Source organism: Salmo trutta, chromosome 14 (genome assembly GCF_901001165.1).
Source record: "Salmo trutta chromosome 14, fSalTru1.1, whole genome shotgun sequence".
Lineage (NCBI taxonomy): Eukaryota > Metazoa > Chordata > Actinopteri > Salmoniformes > Salmonidae > Salmo > Salmo trutta.
Window position 1 is genome coordinate 37,278,913 of NC_042970.1, and position 16,279 is coordinate 37,295,191.

The 16,279-nt window shown below is 45.1% G+C and overlaps 1 protein-coding gene across 1 annotated transcript in view; it reads right to left on the bottom strand.

Moving 5' to 3' along the window:
• The window catches only part of LOC115207973 (advillin-like), a 31,640-nt gene that overhangs the window by 4,176 nt on the left and 11,185 nt on the right, over positions 1-16,279 (bottom strand). The window contains exons 11-18 of the mRNA XM_029775633.1: positions 9,541-9,641; positions 9,285-9,422; positions 8,997-9,155; positions 8,158-8,337; positions 7,818-7,969; positions 7,445-7,589; positions 7,119-7,307; positions 6,904-6,972 (exon numbers count right to left, since the gene is read on the bottom strand). Of these exons, the coding sequence (XP_029631493.1) occupies positions 6,904-6,972; positions 7,119-7,307; positions 7,445-7,589; positions 7,818-7,969; positions 8,158-8,337; positions 8,997-9,155; positions 9,285-9,422; positions 9,541-9,641 (1,133 nt within the window). The remainder of the gene's footprint in view (positions 1-6,903; positions 6,973-7,118; positions 7,308-7,444; positions 7,590-7,817; positions 7,970-8,157; positions 8,338-8,996; positions 9,156-9,284; positions 9,423-9,540; positions 9,642-16,279) is intronic.

Here is a 16,279-nt window from a genome sequence, read left to right on the forward strand (position 1 = left end):
TTGGCATTCTGTCAACCAGCTTCATGAGGTAGTCACCTGGAATGCATTTCAATTAACAGGTGTGCCTTGTTAAAAGTATATTTGTGGAATTTCTTGCCTTCTTATTGCGTTTGAGCCAATCAGTTGTGTTGTGACAAGGTAGGGGTGGTATACAGAAGATTGCCCTATTTGGTAAAAGACCAAGTCCATATTATGGCAAGAACAGCTCAAATAAGCAAAGAGAAACAACAGTCCATCATTACTTTAAGACATAAAGGTCAGTCAATGCGAAAACTTTCAAGAACTTTGAAAGTTTCTTCAAGTGCAGTCAAAAAAACCATCAAGCACTATGATGAAACTGGCTCTCGTGAGGACCGCCACAGGAAAGGAAAATCCAGAGTTACCTCTGCTGCAGAGGATAAGTTCATTAGAGTGACCAGCCTCAGAAATCGGCAATTAACTACACCTCAGATTGCAGCCAAAATAAATGCTTCACAGAGTTCAAGTAACAGAAAAATCTCAACATCAACTGTTCAGAGGAGACTGCATGAATCAGGCCTTCATGGTCGAATTGCTGCAAAGAAACCACTACTAAAGGACACCAATAATAAGAAGAGAATTGCTTCGGCCAAGAAACACGAGCAATGGACATTAGACCAGTGGAAATCTATCCTTTGGTCTGATTTGAGATTTTTGGTTCCAACCACCGTGTCTTTGTGAGACGCAGAGTAGGTGAACGGATGATCTCCGCATGTGTGGTTCCCACCGTGAAGCATGGAGGAGGAGGTGGGATGGTGCTTTGCTGGTGACACTGTCAGTGATTTATTTAGAATTCAAGGCACACTTAACCAGCATGGCTACAACAGCATTCTGCAGCGGTACACCATCCCATCTGGTTTGTGCTTAGTGGGACTATCATTTGTTTTTCAACAGGACAATGACCCAAAACGTACCTCCAGGCTGTGTAAGGCATATTTGACCAAGAAGGAGAGTGATGGAGTGCTGCATCAGATCACCCGACCTCAACCCAATTGAGATGTTTTGGGATAAGTTGGACCGCAGAGTGAAGGAAAAGCAGCCAACAAGTGCTCAGGATATGTGGGAACTCCTTCAAGACTGTTGGAAAAGCATTCCAGGTGAAGCTGGTTGAGAGAATGCCAAGACTGTGCAAAGCTGTCATCAAGGCAAAGGGTTTTTGGGGGGGTTTGTATCATTTGATTTAGACAACATGCCTACCACTTGGAAGATGCAAAATATTTTTTATTGGAAAAACAAACAAGAAATAAGACAATAAAACTTGAGTGTTCATAACTAAGTCACCTTTTGCAGCAATGACAGCTGCAAGTCTCTTGGGGTATGCCTCTACACATCTAGCCACTGGGATTTTTTGCCCATTCTTCAAGGCAAAACTGCTCCAGCTCCTTCAAGTTGGATGGGTTCCGCTGGTGTACAGCAATCTTTAAGTCATACCCCAGATTCTCAATTGGATTGAACTATGGGCTTTGACTAGGCCATTCCAAGACATTTAAATGTTTCCCCTTAAACCACTTGAGTGTTGCTTTAGCAGTATGTTTAGGGTTATTGTCCTGCTGGAAAGTGAACCTCTGTCCCAGTCTCAAATCTCTGGAAGACTGAAACAGGTTTCCCTCAAGAATTTCCCTGTATTTATCACCATCCACCATTCCTTCAATTCTGACCAGTTTCACAGTCCCTGCTGATGAAAAACATCCCCAGAGCATGATGCTGCCACCACCATGCTTCACCATGATGGTGTTCTCGGGGTGATGAGAGGTGTTGGATTTGCGCCAGACATAGCTCCCACATGCCTTTTGATGAATGCCAAACGTGTTTGCTTATTTTATTTTTTAATCAATGGCTTTTTTTCTGGCCACTCTTCCGTAAAGCCCAGCTCTGTGGAGTGTACCCTAAAGTGGTCCTATGGACAGAATCTCCAATCTCCGCTGTGGAGCTTTGCAGCTCCTTCAGGGTTATCTTTGGTCTCTTTGTTGCCTCTGGTTAATGCCCTCCTTGCCCTGGTCCGTGAGTTTTGGTGGGTGGCCCTCTCTTGGCAGGTTTGTTGTGGTGCCATATTCTTTCAATTTTTTAATAATGGATTGAATGGTGCTCCGTGCGATGTTTGAAAGTTTCTGATATTTTTTTAGAACCCAACCCTGACCTGTTCTTCTCCACAACTTTGTCCCTGGCCTGTTTGGAGAGCTCCTTGGTCTTCATGGTGCCGCTTGCTTGGTGGTGCCCCTTTACTTAGTGGTGTTGCAGACTCTGGGGCCTTTCAGGACAGTTGTATGCAGTTGAAGTCGGAAGTTGACATACACGTTAGCCAAATGCATTTAAACTCAGTTTTTCACAATTCCTGACATTTAATCCTAGTAAAAATTCCCTGTCTTAGGTCAGTTAGGATCACCACTTTATTTAAAAAATGTGAAATGTCAGAATAATAGCAGAGAGAATCATTTATTTCAGCTTTTATTTCTTTCATCACATTCCCAGTGGGTCAGAAGTTTACATACACTCAATGAGTGTTTGGTAGCATTGCCTTTCAATTGTTTAACGTGGGTCAAACGTTTCGGGTTGCCTTCCACAAGCTTCCCACAATAAGTTGGGTGAAATTTGGCCCATTCCTCCTGACAGAGCTGGTGTAACTGAATCAGGTTTGTAGGCCTCCTTGCTCGCACACGGTTTTTTCAGTTCTGCCCACAAATGTTCTATAGGATTGAGGTCAGGGCTTTGTGATGGCCACTCCAATACCTTGACTTTGTTGTCCTTAAGCCATTTTGCCACAACTTTGGAAGTATGCTTGGGGTCATCGCCCATTTGGAAGACCCATTTGCGACCAAGCTTTAACTTCCTGACTGATGTCTTGAGATGTTGCTTCAATATATCCACATACTTTTCCTGCCTCATGATGCCATTTATTTTGTGAAGTGCACTAGTCCCTCCTGCAGCAAAGCACCCCCACAACATGATGCTGCCACCCCCGTGCTTCACGGTTGGGATGGTGTTCTTCGGGCTTGCAACCCTCCCCCTTTTTCCTCCAAACATAACGATGGTCATTATGGCCAAATAGTTCTATTTTTGTTTCATCAGACCAGAGGACATTTCTCCACAAAGTACAATCTTTGTCCCCATGTGCAGTTGCAAACCGTACTCTGGCTTTTTTATGGCAGTTTTGGAGCAGTGGCTTCTTCCTTGCTGAGCAGCCTTTCAGGTTATGTCGATATAGGACTCGTTTTACTGTGGATATAGATACTTTTGTACCTTTTTCCTCCAGCATCTTCACAAGGTCCTTTTCTGTTGTTCCCATTGTGTTTATACTTGCATACTGTTGTTTGTACAGATGAACATGGTACCTTCAGGCATTTGGAAATTGCTCCCAAGGATGAACCAGACTTGTGGAGGTCTACAATTTTTTTTCTGAGGTCTTGGCTGATTTCTTTTGATTTTTCCATGATGTCAAGCAAAGAGGCACTGAGTTTGAAGGTAGGCCTTGAAATACATCCACACATACACCTCCAATTGACTCAAATTATGTAAATTAGCCTATCAGAAGCTTCTAAAGTCATGACATAATTTTCTGGAATTTTCCAAGCTGTTTAAAGGTGCAGTCAACTTAGTGTGTGTAAACTTATGACCCACTGGAATTGTGATATAGTGAAATAATCTGCCTGTAAACAATTGTTGGAAAAATGACTTGTGTCATGCACAAAGTAGATTTTCTAACCGACTTGCCAAAACTATAGTTTGTTAACAAGAAATTTGTGGAGTGGTTGAAAAATGAGTTTTAATGACTCCAACCTAAGTGTATGTAAACTTCCGACTTCAACTGTATATACTGAGATCATGTGACAGATTAGGTGACACTTTGATTGCACACAGGTGGACTTTATTTAACTAATTATGTCACTTCTGAAGGTAATTGGTTGCACCAGATCTTATTTAGGATAGCACGCACCACTTTTCGCACCACTTTTCCGTTTCCCTTCACCAATTTGGACTATTTTGTGTCTGTCCATTACACAAAATCCAAATAAAAATCCATTTAAATGACAGATTGTAAAGCAAAAGAATAGGAAAAACGCCAATGGGGATGAATACTTTTGCAAGGCACTGTAAGAGAACTAACGGGATTGCCCCGGGGGAGAACCCGAACGACGTGTACTATGGTGCCATAAGTTTGTTGGAACCTCTCCAGCTTGCTGATATGAAAGAATGATTCACTTAATATTAACTTCAGGTGTCCCTGGCGATAATTTCCACGACACTGGTAAGCCTCTGGGCAGAGGCAGTCGGCCTACAATGCTGGCATATGCCTTGTTACAATAACCTAAGTATATAACATGATTGACATGACCGTAATAATCATCATGAAACGGCCTTGGAGTGCCATAAATTTAAGCCAACATAATTCGTTATTTTACATTAACCTATTTAATTGCATTGATATGGCTTAATTGATCATAGTCTAGACTCGTTATAGTTGCAAATACCACGCAATTGCACCAGGGAAATTTTAACCAAACAGATTTTTTTTGCAGGTACTCTGTTTCCCCCCATTTATTGAAATATGAATTTCCCATCATGAAAATGTATCCCCAATCAAATTCCTTCCATCGATACCACACAAAAAATACAGACAAATACAACTTTTTACTACAATCTGGCAACCCTCATAAAATCCGACATAGCACAAGTATCCCAAAGTATTAAGCGAAAACAAAAATAGAAAACATCCTTGGCATTAATAAAAAAATATATATATGTAAGGCTACTATTGTATTACAAGTATTTCGGTCACAACCTGGTTGATTACTAATATTGGGTTGTTAACACTTTTTAAAAATGTTTATAAATAAATGTTGGACTCAAAAAAGGCAGTGTAGAACCCCATTGCCCAAAAATGCATTGCTCCAATAACTTTCATAAGATTGTTCTGAAGTTTCCCCCACAAAATGTATTTTCCTATGAATGAAGTCATACATGTTTCCTTCTTCTACGAATTAAGTCGCAAAAAATTGTTGTATTTTCACACGAATTAAGCCACACAAAAACGCAAAAAACGCACGAAATCTGCTGAAATAGTTCTAATACATATTTGCACAAATTGAGTGTGAGATTGTGTTGATGTAACAGACATATTTAGGCAACTGAACGAACTGAACGCAAGCATGCAGGAGAAATACAAAAACATTCTACAGATGAGTGACCGAATCAGTTGATTCAGAGGAAATAATTCTTATTCGAGAAAGAGACTTTCAAAACCGAACCAAGAGCCCTTCCTTCGGCTGTGCATGTTTCTAACAGAAAACATATTCTGTAAGTGTCCCACACGAGTGTTGACTGTTCACCTTCAACGCTTGGAAGAGCACTTTCAGACCTACTTCCCAATCCGTTTGACTGTGATCCTGGCTCAGTTGACATGCATGTAAGTGAAACCGAACAGCCGATTGAGCTTTCATGTGACCGAATGCAGCAGACAACACATTCATGGGTCACTACGGATGAGTTCCGGTTCTTGACTCAAAGGGAATAAATACCCTGCGGTCTCTCCCTGAGAGGCTATGTGTGCACTGTCGACCACGCCTGTGACTTTGAGAAGCTCCGACGCCACATGCATCAAGCACACCAATCTCATTAGTGGTGGGACATTATGTCAGATTCATTTGCAATTGACTGTCATAGCCCCACATTAAAAGTATATGATGGTGAGTTGAGAAGACAATCAGAAAAACTGTTATAATGTTTTCAAGTAACTGCCATAGCCCCAATTAAAAAAGTAAACATTGGCTGTTAATTACATACTTTTTTTTCACATGATTGGGGTCGCGATAATTTGGGGTCGTGGGCCCAAAAGGTTTGGGAACCCCTGGGTTAGTGTGATGAACGTGATCAAATATATTTGCAATGGGAAGTAATAGCTGATTTGTTAATTTCATTTTGGAAATTAAATGGTTGTGATTTTGCATTGTTATGATTTCATGGGGCCTGCTGGAGTGAATGAGCTGCTTATTCTTTAACATCATTTGATGCTGTGTGTGACTGTTGTCTATCAGCTGTGTCTATGTGTTTGACCAAAACTGTCTCTCCTTCAGCGCCATTGAGTGCAGAGGTATTACGGTCGTTGTCCTTTCAGCACCATGAGCCAGTCACCTTTGATGTGACACTGTCGTTGTCACTATTGGTGATAGTGGTGCTAGGTTACTATTGGTTGTATAAACAGTGTGTTTTTAGTTTTGCTGGTCGCATTATTTTATGCTATGTGTCACATGTTGTGTCCATGCCAGGTTCCGGCTCTGTGTGTGCGGCAGCCCAAAACGCGGCCAGGCTTATTTTATTCATTCGTAATGTCATCAAAAATAATTGCTCCTCTGGTCCGACTACAAAAGATATAACGTCGGGCGCATTAAGTGATGTTATTTTCTTTGATACAATGTATTGGAATATCTTTGGTCCCTCTGAAGGTTTTTGGTCCTATAGTCACGGTTCGCCACTGGTTCAACGTCTAGTTTTGATTTACATTTGGTTGAGTTGTCAACTAACGTGAATTCAATGTGAAATCAACAAAACATTTCACCATTTCATTGGATTTACCGTAGGTTAAAAGTTTGGTGAAAAATTTATGAAATGTTGATGACATTTTGCAAATCCAATGAGTTTTCCACATTGATTCAACACCATCACATTGCGTTTTTTTGTTGAAATGATGTGGGAACAACGTTGATTCAACCAGCTTTTTCCCAGTGGGAAGTGTGTATGGGGCCAATAAAATGGATGTAACCATGAGTCTGTTGGGTTGAGTTCACAGCAAGGTTAGGTAAATGGATTTTCTGGATCCAGCTCATCATTGTCTCAATCCCACTCGTTATACCAAGTTTTGGTGAGTATATAGATAAATACAATTGTGCTTACATTTGTGATCCTTACGAGGGATGTCACCTCACCCAACTCTTTCTTCAGCTCTTCGTACGTTTTCCCACCCTAACACAAAACGTGTGTACAGTATTATTTATGGAATATATTAACTTAAACAGTTGTGTACACTATTTGACACACACACAGAAATACACACACACGCAAACAGACCAAGAGTTCATCTGTAAGAGAAGGAGATCATTTGCACTCACACTCCATTTGGAGGGGTCCCAGGCGGTGAACCAGCCGGTGAAGGTGGGGGGTTCATACCGCTGCTTGATGAGGAGGATAGGGGTGTCAGGGTCCCGGGACCCTGGGTGGGTACGCAGGTACTCCTGACTGGTGACCACCGCTTCCTTCCTCTCCACCTCATTGGCCTCGTTCCCCACCCAGAGGAAGACCTGGATGCAACATCAAATATCTGATGACGGCCCACAAATGGGTGCTTGGCAGTGGTCTAATTGTATTATAGTCTAATGTTTGGACCTAAACACTGAAGAAGGCTGTTAAAATGACATTTTAATAATACACACTGTACCTGGTCCCATGTGTCTAGCAGCATGACATCATCCTCGCTGAGGTCATCCTGGGTGAACTGGGTCACCTCGGTAACGATGAAACGGCCAGTCTTATTGGAGCATTCAAAGAGACGCGGCTGATGATCCAGAGCAGCCTGCTGTAGTCTTTCACACACAAGACACAAGACACACACAGAGAACACATACAACTTTACATACACCACACTGTTTACTTAAAATGCATAATATCTAGCACAGTGAATTACAATACATCAATTGTACATGGTTAAGGACGCAGTCACTTTACTAACTTCGTACAGCTGCTCCCATTGACATTTTATTAGATAATAGTTGGTTGAAATACAGATTATGGCAAGGCAACTTGTGTATTACCTCTTGCTGTTGGCATAAGGGGCCTTCCCTCCAAGTAAATTCCAGAATTCAATGTGCTCCTGACCCTCTGCCATGATCTCTTCAGCAGTCGAGTGCTGTCCAATCACAGAGCTGACCTCCTTAGCCATGGCCCTCTCATCCCCACTTGATCCCTGGCCAATCAGAGAGAGACTATTAGACAAAATGTTGTACCATCTCTGTGTCTGTGTCCAAAAAGGCAACCTATTCCTACTTATTTTGACCATTGGACCCTGGTCATTTGGCACACGCACAGTATCTCTAAGCTGCTATATCTGTAGTATCCACAACTTCATATACCTAATTCCCCTCCCAACAGTACCTTGCCACACCACAGGTGAATCCCTGACTGGCTCCTCAGCAGAAAGACATCGTTGGAGTTGAGCGAAGCTGCCAGGGCAGGCACCTCGATGGCTTTGGTGTTGGAGGCGTCAGAACCGCGGACCTGGAACAATCTGACGGATGGCTCTGGGTCAGACACGCCTTTTCTGGAGGTACCGCCCTGAAGAACAGAAGATGAGGAAAGCAAGTGTCACACCCTGATCTGTTTCACCTGTCTTTGTGTTGTCTTCCCCCCCTCAGGTGTTGCCAATTTCCCCCCTTATCTCCAGTGTATATATGCCTGTGTTCTCTGTTTGTCTGTTGCCTGTTCGTTTTGTTTCGTGAAACCTACCAGCGTTTTCCCCCTTGCTCATGTCTGTTCAGTTTCCTGTTTTCTAGTTTTTCCCGGTTTTGACTTTTCTGCCTGTCCCGACCCTGAGCCTGCCTGCCTTTCTATACCTTGCCACACAACACTGGATTATTGACCCTTGGCTGCTCTGACCCTGAGACTGCCTGCCGTTCTGGACCTTTTGAACCCTATCTGGATTAATGACGTCTGCCTGCCGTTGACCTGTCTTTTTGCCTGCCCATGTGTTAGTAATAAACATTTTTACTTTGACACTGTCTGCATCTGGGTCTTACCGTGAAACGTGATAGCAAGTCAGGTTTGATTTAAATGTACAGTATGTGGTAATAAATGACTTCATGGTTAGAAATCCTATATCAACCTATAATCACGGTTAAACCAAAGACAATCCATTGCTATCAGATAATGACAACCAGTTTCACAATATTTGCATTTTATCATTGTACCATTAAATCAAAACAAAATTGTCTCACCTCAAAGATAACCATTTTACCCTTGAACATGGCCATAAAGTGTCTGGGTTCCTTGCCCATGGTGATCCTCACTTGTACAGGCTGGTCGCCATACTTTTGATCCAGGGCCACGGCCTGGAAGGCAGATGCTGCTATCTCATCCTGAGAGGCATGGCGCCCCTAAAACAAAATATTTATTTATAAAATGATGAGGAATTTAGCTCTAAAGGTATGCCATTTTGTTGCCATGTTATTACAAATAAAAATATTCAACTTTGTGCGTTCTACAATGGCAGTGAGCTCCCTTACTTGCCACATGTAAAGGAGGTAGTTTAGCTTGTTGTGGACCTCATAAGTGTAGAGCACCAGGTAGCAGTCTCCTCCATAGAAGAAGCCATGCCACTGGGGTTCCACTGGGACCAGCTCCAGGTCCTCGATACGCCACACCTGCACGTGTCACAGAGAGTGTTACAAATGTCCACAAGTAACAAACGGTGAGTAGAAAGACGGCGAGATATCTTGGAACAAATGACATAAATCCGAGTTAACGTTTTGGTGAGTTTACCTCCACCTGACCAGTGCCATCGTCCACCATGCGCTCCTGTGCCGCTACTTCTGGCATCACATGCATCCGTGTGGCATCAAACTTCTCCTGAGTCACAATGGCTAAGGTGTATATGTAGGTAAGACAGTGTACAATCACAAAACAAAGACAAGGTAAGGAATTAGATACTAAAGGTAGTAATTGCCAAGCACTCACATCTCAATCATACATCAAAAAGGAAGACAGGTACACTCAGAAAAAAGGGTTCCAAAGGGGTTCTTTGCAGAGGGATAGGGGTCTACTGAAAACTATTTTCATTTGAAGAACCCGTTTTTTGAAGACAAGGGTTCTTTGTAAGGCAAAGGGTTCTACCAAGAACCTTTTTCATCTTAAGAACCATTGTTGGAAGAAAGGGTTCTTTGATAATTCTTTAGAAGGGCAAGAAGGATTCTTTGGAAGGCAAGAAGGTTTTAAATAAAACCCTTCTGAATCCGAATAAAAAAATGTTTCTTTCTTCTTTTTAATAGTGCCGTGAGCATGAAGGTTTACCTCAGTGCATCAACTTTAACCCTCTAGAGTTGAAAAACACTGAAACAGAGAAGTGAAAGTGATCGTGTGAAATTATGAAGTGAGTGGACAGAGAAATACAGCTTCATTCTATCCAATCAGAGCAGTAGGGTCCTACAGCTAGTCTTTCTCTTTACAGACATGCAAACTAGCCAGTTGAGTTATTTAGGCCACGTAGTACCTCACTTGACTGATTGACATGAGAAAGATGCGTGCTGGCACCCGAAAAGTAATTTCTTTCAGATAATTACACGGATAATTACAAAAATACTCGGATCATAATCGTATCCAGTAAATTGCCCATATCCGTTTATTATACTTGTTTTGTCCAGCTACTCTGCAAACCTCTAACATATTGCACCAATTACTGAGATGGTTGTTTCAGTTTACATGGTTTATGTAGTCTCAATTATCAATCTCTCCTACCCTGGCAGTCATTCTGAATGCAGGTCGTGGGTGATTAAAAGTTCCAATTGTTGGATATCCTACCTCTTGCTGGATTCCGATAGGAATTACACATCAATTTGCACACCCGCTTAAGGTGACTTGCAGGCCTGATGTGGCCTGTAAACCAGGTGTTTTCTAAAACCACTGTGTTAAGGTATAACTAGTCCCTCAAAGAAAGGCCTTATGATATGTCCCACTGGGCACACCGCGTAATTTCAACGTGGAAATGTGGGTAATATTTGGTTGAGACGTTGATCAATGAGATTTCAACCTTTATTCACCCACTCAAAAAGACAGCCAGAAATTTGTTGAATTCCCAATGTGTTATCACTATGCTTTCAACTACCTAAAAGCACAACCAAATTCCAATGGAAAACCAGTCAGATTTTCTGGTTTAGTTGTCATCTACATGTGTAATCACTGCGCTTTAAAAGCACAACACAGTTAAAATAGGAGTACATTGTCAGATATTTTGTATTTATACAACAACGTTATGTGTTATCACTGTGCTTCATCTAATAACACAACCAACCAAATTACCTAAATTGCAGTTGAAATTTCATTTAAAGATCATAGTGAGAGTGATCAATGCTGTTTGAGATTCGTACGCAGATTATTATAACAATTTTGATGACCTCCACAGACCTTCGACCTTTGCATGCACACTTTCTATGATTACATAAGAAGACATTTATAGTTATATTAGGCTAACCTCAAAATGTGGCCATAGATGTGTTACTTTAAGGTTGAACAAATAATGTTACATTAGTTTAAGATAGCTTAAAGTTTAGGCTATTTACTGTATTACAAAAGTAATATTGAATTGTGTTTGGTTGTGTCACGCCTACTCCCGTTGTCCCGCTCCAGTGATCGACGGAAGCAGCAGAAAATCCAAACATCTCCCAGAATGTCATTGAACAGGGACACCTAATCCGGCAACACCGCGACCAACTGGCACAACTGGGTATGGCTATGGATGAGGTCCTCTGCGTTCTCCAACGCCTTGACATCACCCGAGGGGCTTCACCTACAACTAGCCAGTCCCCCAGCCCATCCAGCAGTCTGCCCAGGTCAGCGATACCCAGTTGTCCCTCCCAAACAAATATGACGGGACTCCATCTAAATGCTGTGGATTCCTACTCCAGTGCTACCTCTATTTCTTCCATCAGACGGGAGACCCTACCCCTGAGAGATCCAAGGTTGCCATGTAATTTCCCTGCTGACCGGACGGGCGTTGGAGTGGGCCACGGACACCTGGGAGAGAGAAGAGGAGGAGCTGGGTTCCAATGAGAGGTTAATGGCTCTGTTCAGGGTGGTCATCGATCAGCCACCAGAGGGCGGAGAGGGAGGTGAGCGCCTACTCCAACTCCAGGAGGGTGCCCAGACCGCTGCGGAGTATGCCCTCACCTTCCGGACCATGGCAGCCTCCAGTGGATTGAATGAGCCCGCGCTCCGCACCTTATTCAGAAGAGGACTGTGCAAAGAGCTCCAGACGGAGCTGGCGTGTCGAAATGACAACCACTCCTTGGACGCACTTACCGCGATGGCCATCCATCTGGACAACCTTCTTCGCGAGCGTGGGGACCCACATCGCCTCTCACCCCCCTCTTCTGGCCGTCCTGAGACAGAGCCTGAACCCATGGAGGTAGGGTCCACAAACCTCCCGGCGGCAGAGCTGGGGCACGGTCCCTACTGTGGTTAGGAGGGGCACCAGCTTCAACAGTGTCCGGTGCGTCCCAAGAGGGTCCACGAGGGCAGAGGAACAGCCCCGTGATCAACGATCTCCCAGGGTAGGCATGAGTATTCCGTCATTACTTTCCACCAAACGCTTTCGTTTCAATTTCACTGGCTGGATGTCCCTCATGTGTTGTTCTAGCAAACTACGGTGCCACGGGGAATTTCATTGACAAGGCCCTTGCCTCCTCCTTGAACATCATCTCATACCCACTCTCCTCTCATTTTTCAGTTCAATCACTGGATTGTCGACCACTTGGATCCGGGACAATCACACACATTACAGCACCACTCACCATCACCGTGGGACCCCTGCATCAGAAAAAGCCTTCCCTTCGTCATCATTGAGGCACCCATACACAAAGTCATCCTCGGCCTCTGTGGCTTCAATGTCACGACCCCACCATCACCTGGTTGAGGATGGAGATCACTGCCTGGGCACCCAGATGTCGGAATACCTGCTTCCCTTACGCTGTGGTTCCACGTCAGTTGAGAGTCCTGTGGTTCCAGGCCAACATCCCAGAGGCTTACCGGGATCTCCAGGACCAGCACCACCTGTCTTTCTCCACGTTGTCCCTGGGACTGTGCCATCGACCTGCTAGCAGATACTGTGCCTCTGTGCAGCCGCATCCACCCCCTGTCGATGGCTGAAACCAAGGCTATGGAGGAATACATCCAGGAGACTCTCCCACAGGGTTTCATCCACCCATCCACCTCCCCTGCGTCGGCGGGCTTTTTCTTCGTGGCCAAGAAGGAGGGAGGTCTACGTCCGTGCATCAACATAGGAGGTCGCAATTCCTTCACCACCAAGTACTGCTACCCTCTCCCGTTGGTGCCGGCCGCCATCAAACAGTTCCGTGGGGCCCGTATTTTTACTAAACTGGACCTGTGGAGTGCCTACAATCTGATCTGCATCTGGGTGGGGCATGAATGGAAAACAGCCTTTATCACGATGTCTGGGCACTACAAGTACTTGGCGATGCCTTGTGGATTAGCCAATTCTCCATCGTTGTTCCAGGAATTCGTGAACGAGGTGTTCTGGGACGACCTCCTGGAGAACCACCTATACGTCACAGCCAGTTCCATCAGGCCGCTGTCTCCTTCTTGGGATAACAGATCAGCCCGCAGGGAGTAGTTATGGATGAAAGGAAGGTTGAGGCAGTCAGGTAATGGCCAGTCCCCAACCACCATAAAGAGACTACAACGGACTACCGCCGCTTCATTAAGAACTTCCGCTCCATCGCCTCTCCTCTCACCTCTCTCCTCAAGGGTGGCCCCCGTAGGTTGGTATGGAGTCCTGCAGCCGATGAGGCCTTCCGCCTACTGAAGGGGCATTTCACCTCCGCCGCGTTTCTGAAACACCGAAATCTTACGCTGCCCTTCATGGTGGAGGTTGACACCTCAGAAGTGGGTGTGTGGGCTGTCCAGTCACAACGCCAAGGTAACCCACAAAAACTCCTGCAGAGAGGAACTATGACGTCAGCGACCGGGAGCTCCTGGCGGTGAAGCTGGCACTAGAGGAGTGGAAACACTGGCTGGAGGGCGCCAAGGACCCATTTCTCATCCTCAAAGACCATCGGAACCTGAAGTACCACCAAAGCCGATGCCCGTTCCGTCTCCACGATTCGGGACAGGTTCCTGTCCAGAGTGCGCCCATCATTCCGCCCTCCCAAATCGTTGCCCCCAGGCTTTGGGACATAGACGTGGACATCCGACAGGCTCTGGAGATGGAACCCGCGCCTGCTACTATTGACCAGGGCGCACACATCCCTTGCCGCTGGACACCCAGGTATCACCCGCACCATTCAATCCATCTCCACTAAGTACTGATGGCCCATCTTGGCGCAGGACGTTGCCTGCTACATCAACTCCTGCACCGTATTTTCCCAAACCAAATCTGCCCGGCACGCTCCAGCAGGGAAGCTCCTTGCCTTCCAGTGCCTCAGCCGCCTTGGTTATATCTCATCTGTCCATTGATTTCATCACTGATCTCCCCTCTTCAGATGATTTCACTACTATTATGGTTATTGTAGACAGATTCTCTAAATCCTGCCGATTTATCCCTCTCTCTAGTCTCCATACCGCTCTCCAGGTTGCTGAGGCACTGTTCCAGCAGGTCTTCCGACACTATAGCCTACGGAGGACATCATCTCCGACCATGGCCCCCAATTCACGTCATGGGTATGGAAAGCCTTCATGGAGAAGCTGGGGTTCACGGTCAGCCTCACTTCCGGGTGCAGGCCTCAGTCCAATGGGCAGGTGAAGAGGATGACCCAGGAGCTGGGGAGGTTCCAAGTCACTGCTAGTACTAGCAAGGGGAGTGGGCCCGGTTCCTTCCCTGGGCAGAGTACGCCCAGAATTCACTGCATCATTCCTCCACCGGGCTGACCCCCTTCCGGTGTGTCCTGGGAAATCAGCAAGCCCTTGCTCCGTGGACACCAAGGCAGACCGAAGCTCCTGCGGTGGACGAGTGGTTCAGGCGCGCAGAGGAGGTTTGTAACGATGCCCACGTGAGACTCCAGCACACCGTCCACCGCCAGAAGGAGTAGGTGGACCGCCACAACAGTGACGCTCCCGTGTTTCATCCTGGTGATCGCGTCTGGCCCTCCACCAGGAACCTCCCACTCTGCCTGCCCTGTAAAAATCTGAGCCCCTGGTTTGTGGGGCCGTTCAAGGTCCTCTGGAGGGTCAAAGAGTTAACCTATAGATTACAGCTCCCCCACTAACTACCGGATCTCACCCTCTTTTCATGTTTCCCTCCTCAGGCCGGTGGATCCTGGTCCCCTGGCTAGTGCCTTCCCACTTGACACACCTCCGCCTCCCCTGGACATCGATTGGAGCCCTGCCTATGCCTTCAGATCTCTCCTGGACTCCCGACGTCGTGGTGGTCAGCTCCAGTACCTGGTTGACTGGGATGGGTACGGTCCAGAGGAGCGCTGTTGGGTCCCGGTGGACGACATCCTGGATCCCAACATCATCCGGGATTTCCACCTCCGCCGTCCGGACCAGCCCGCTACTCGCTCTCGGGGCGGTCCCCCTGGATGGCGTCGTCCTGCGGCTGGAGCTGTGCATCAGGAGGGGGTTACTGTCATGCTTACTCCCGCTCTGGCACTCAACGTCGCTGGTCTACTGACCACCGGTCCTTGCAACCCACATTACGCACACCTGGCAACCATCATTACGTACACCTGCTCCCCATAGTTATGCACACCTGGACTTCATCAGTACCTTGATTACTCCAACTTTATTTAGCCCTCAATAGCCTCAGACTTCAGGCAGTATTGTTTTTGTTTTCATTCCCAGTACGCTTTTCATTGTTTTCATTCCCAGTGCATTTTAAGTTTGATTCGATTTAGTCCTATTCTTTAACTTTGATTCTTGGTTGAGATGGAGAATCCAACATACTAATGATTAACCTGAAGATTACCAAACTTGAATCAAGTTTGAAACCCTAGGCATATACAGTACCAGTCAAAAGTTTGGACACACCTACTCATTCAAGGGTTTTTCTTTATTTGTACTTTTCTACATTGTAGAATAATAGTGAAGACTTCAAAACTATGAAATAACACATATGTGACTCACCACCTGGATTCGGTCTTATGTAACAAAATTTGAAATTGTGTTTTTTACATTGGATAAAAGTAGAGACTCAGAGCTACAAAATGGTACATCATACACTGCATTTTTAAGGAACAATGGGAAAGTAATTCTGCTTTGAATGTTGATAAACTTTTAAACTCACTTTTGACAAAATGGCCTTCGAATGTTTTGGTATCTAGTGAAGAGCTCTTCTTTGTTTACACACATTCAGCATTGTTCACACCCTCTTAATCTTTAGCCCCACCCATCTCGTTTGCTATCGGGGAGTTCAGAGCGCACACTTGATGCTCTGGCAGATGATTTGTTTACCTATGGATAACATGAAAACAGCCTAACCAGTTCTATTATGGAATCATGTAGTAACCAAAAAAAGTGTTGAACAAATAAAAATATATTTTATATTTGAGAT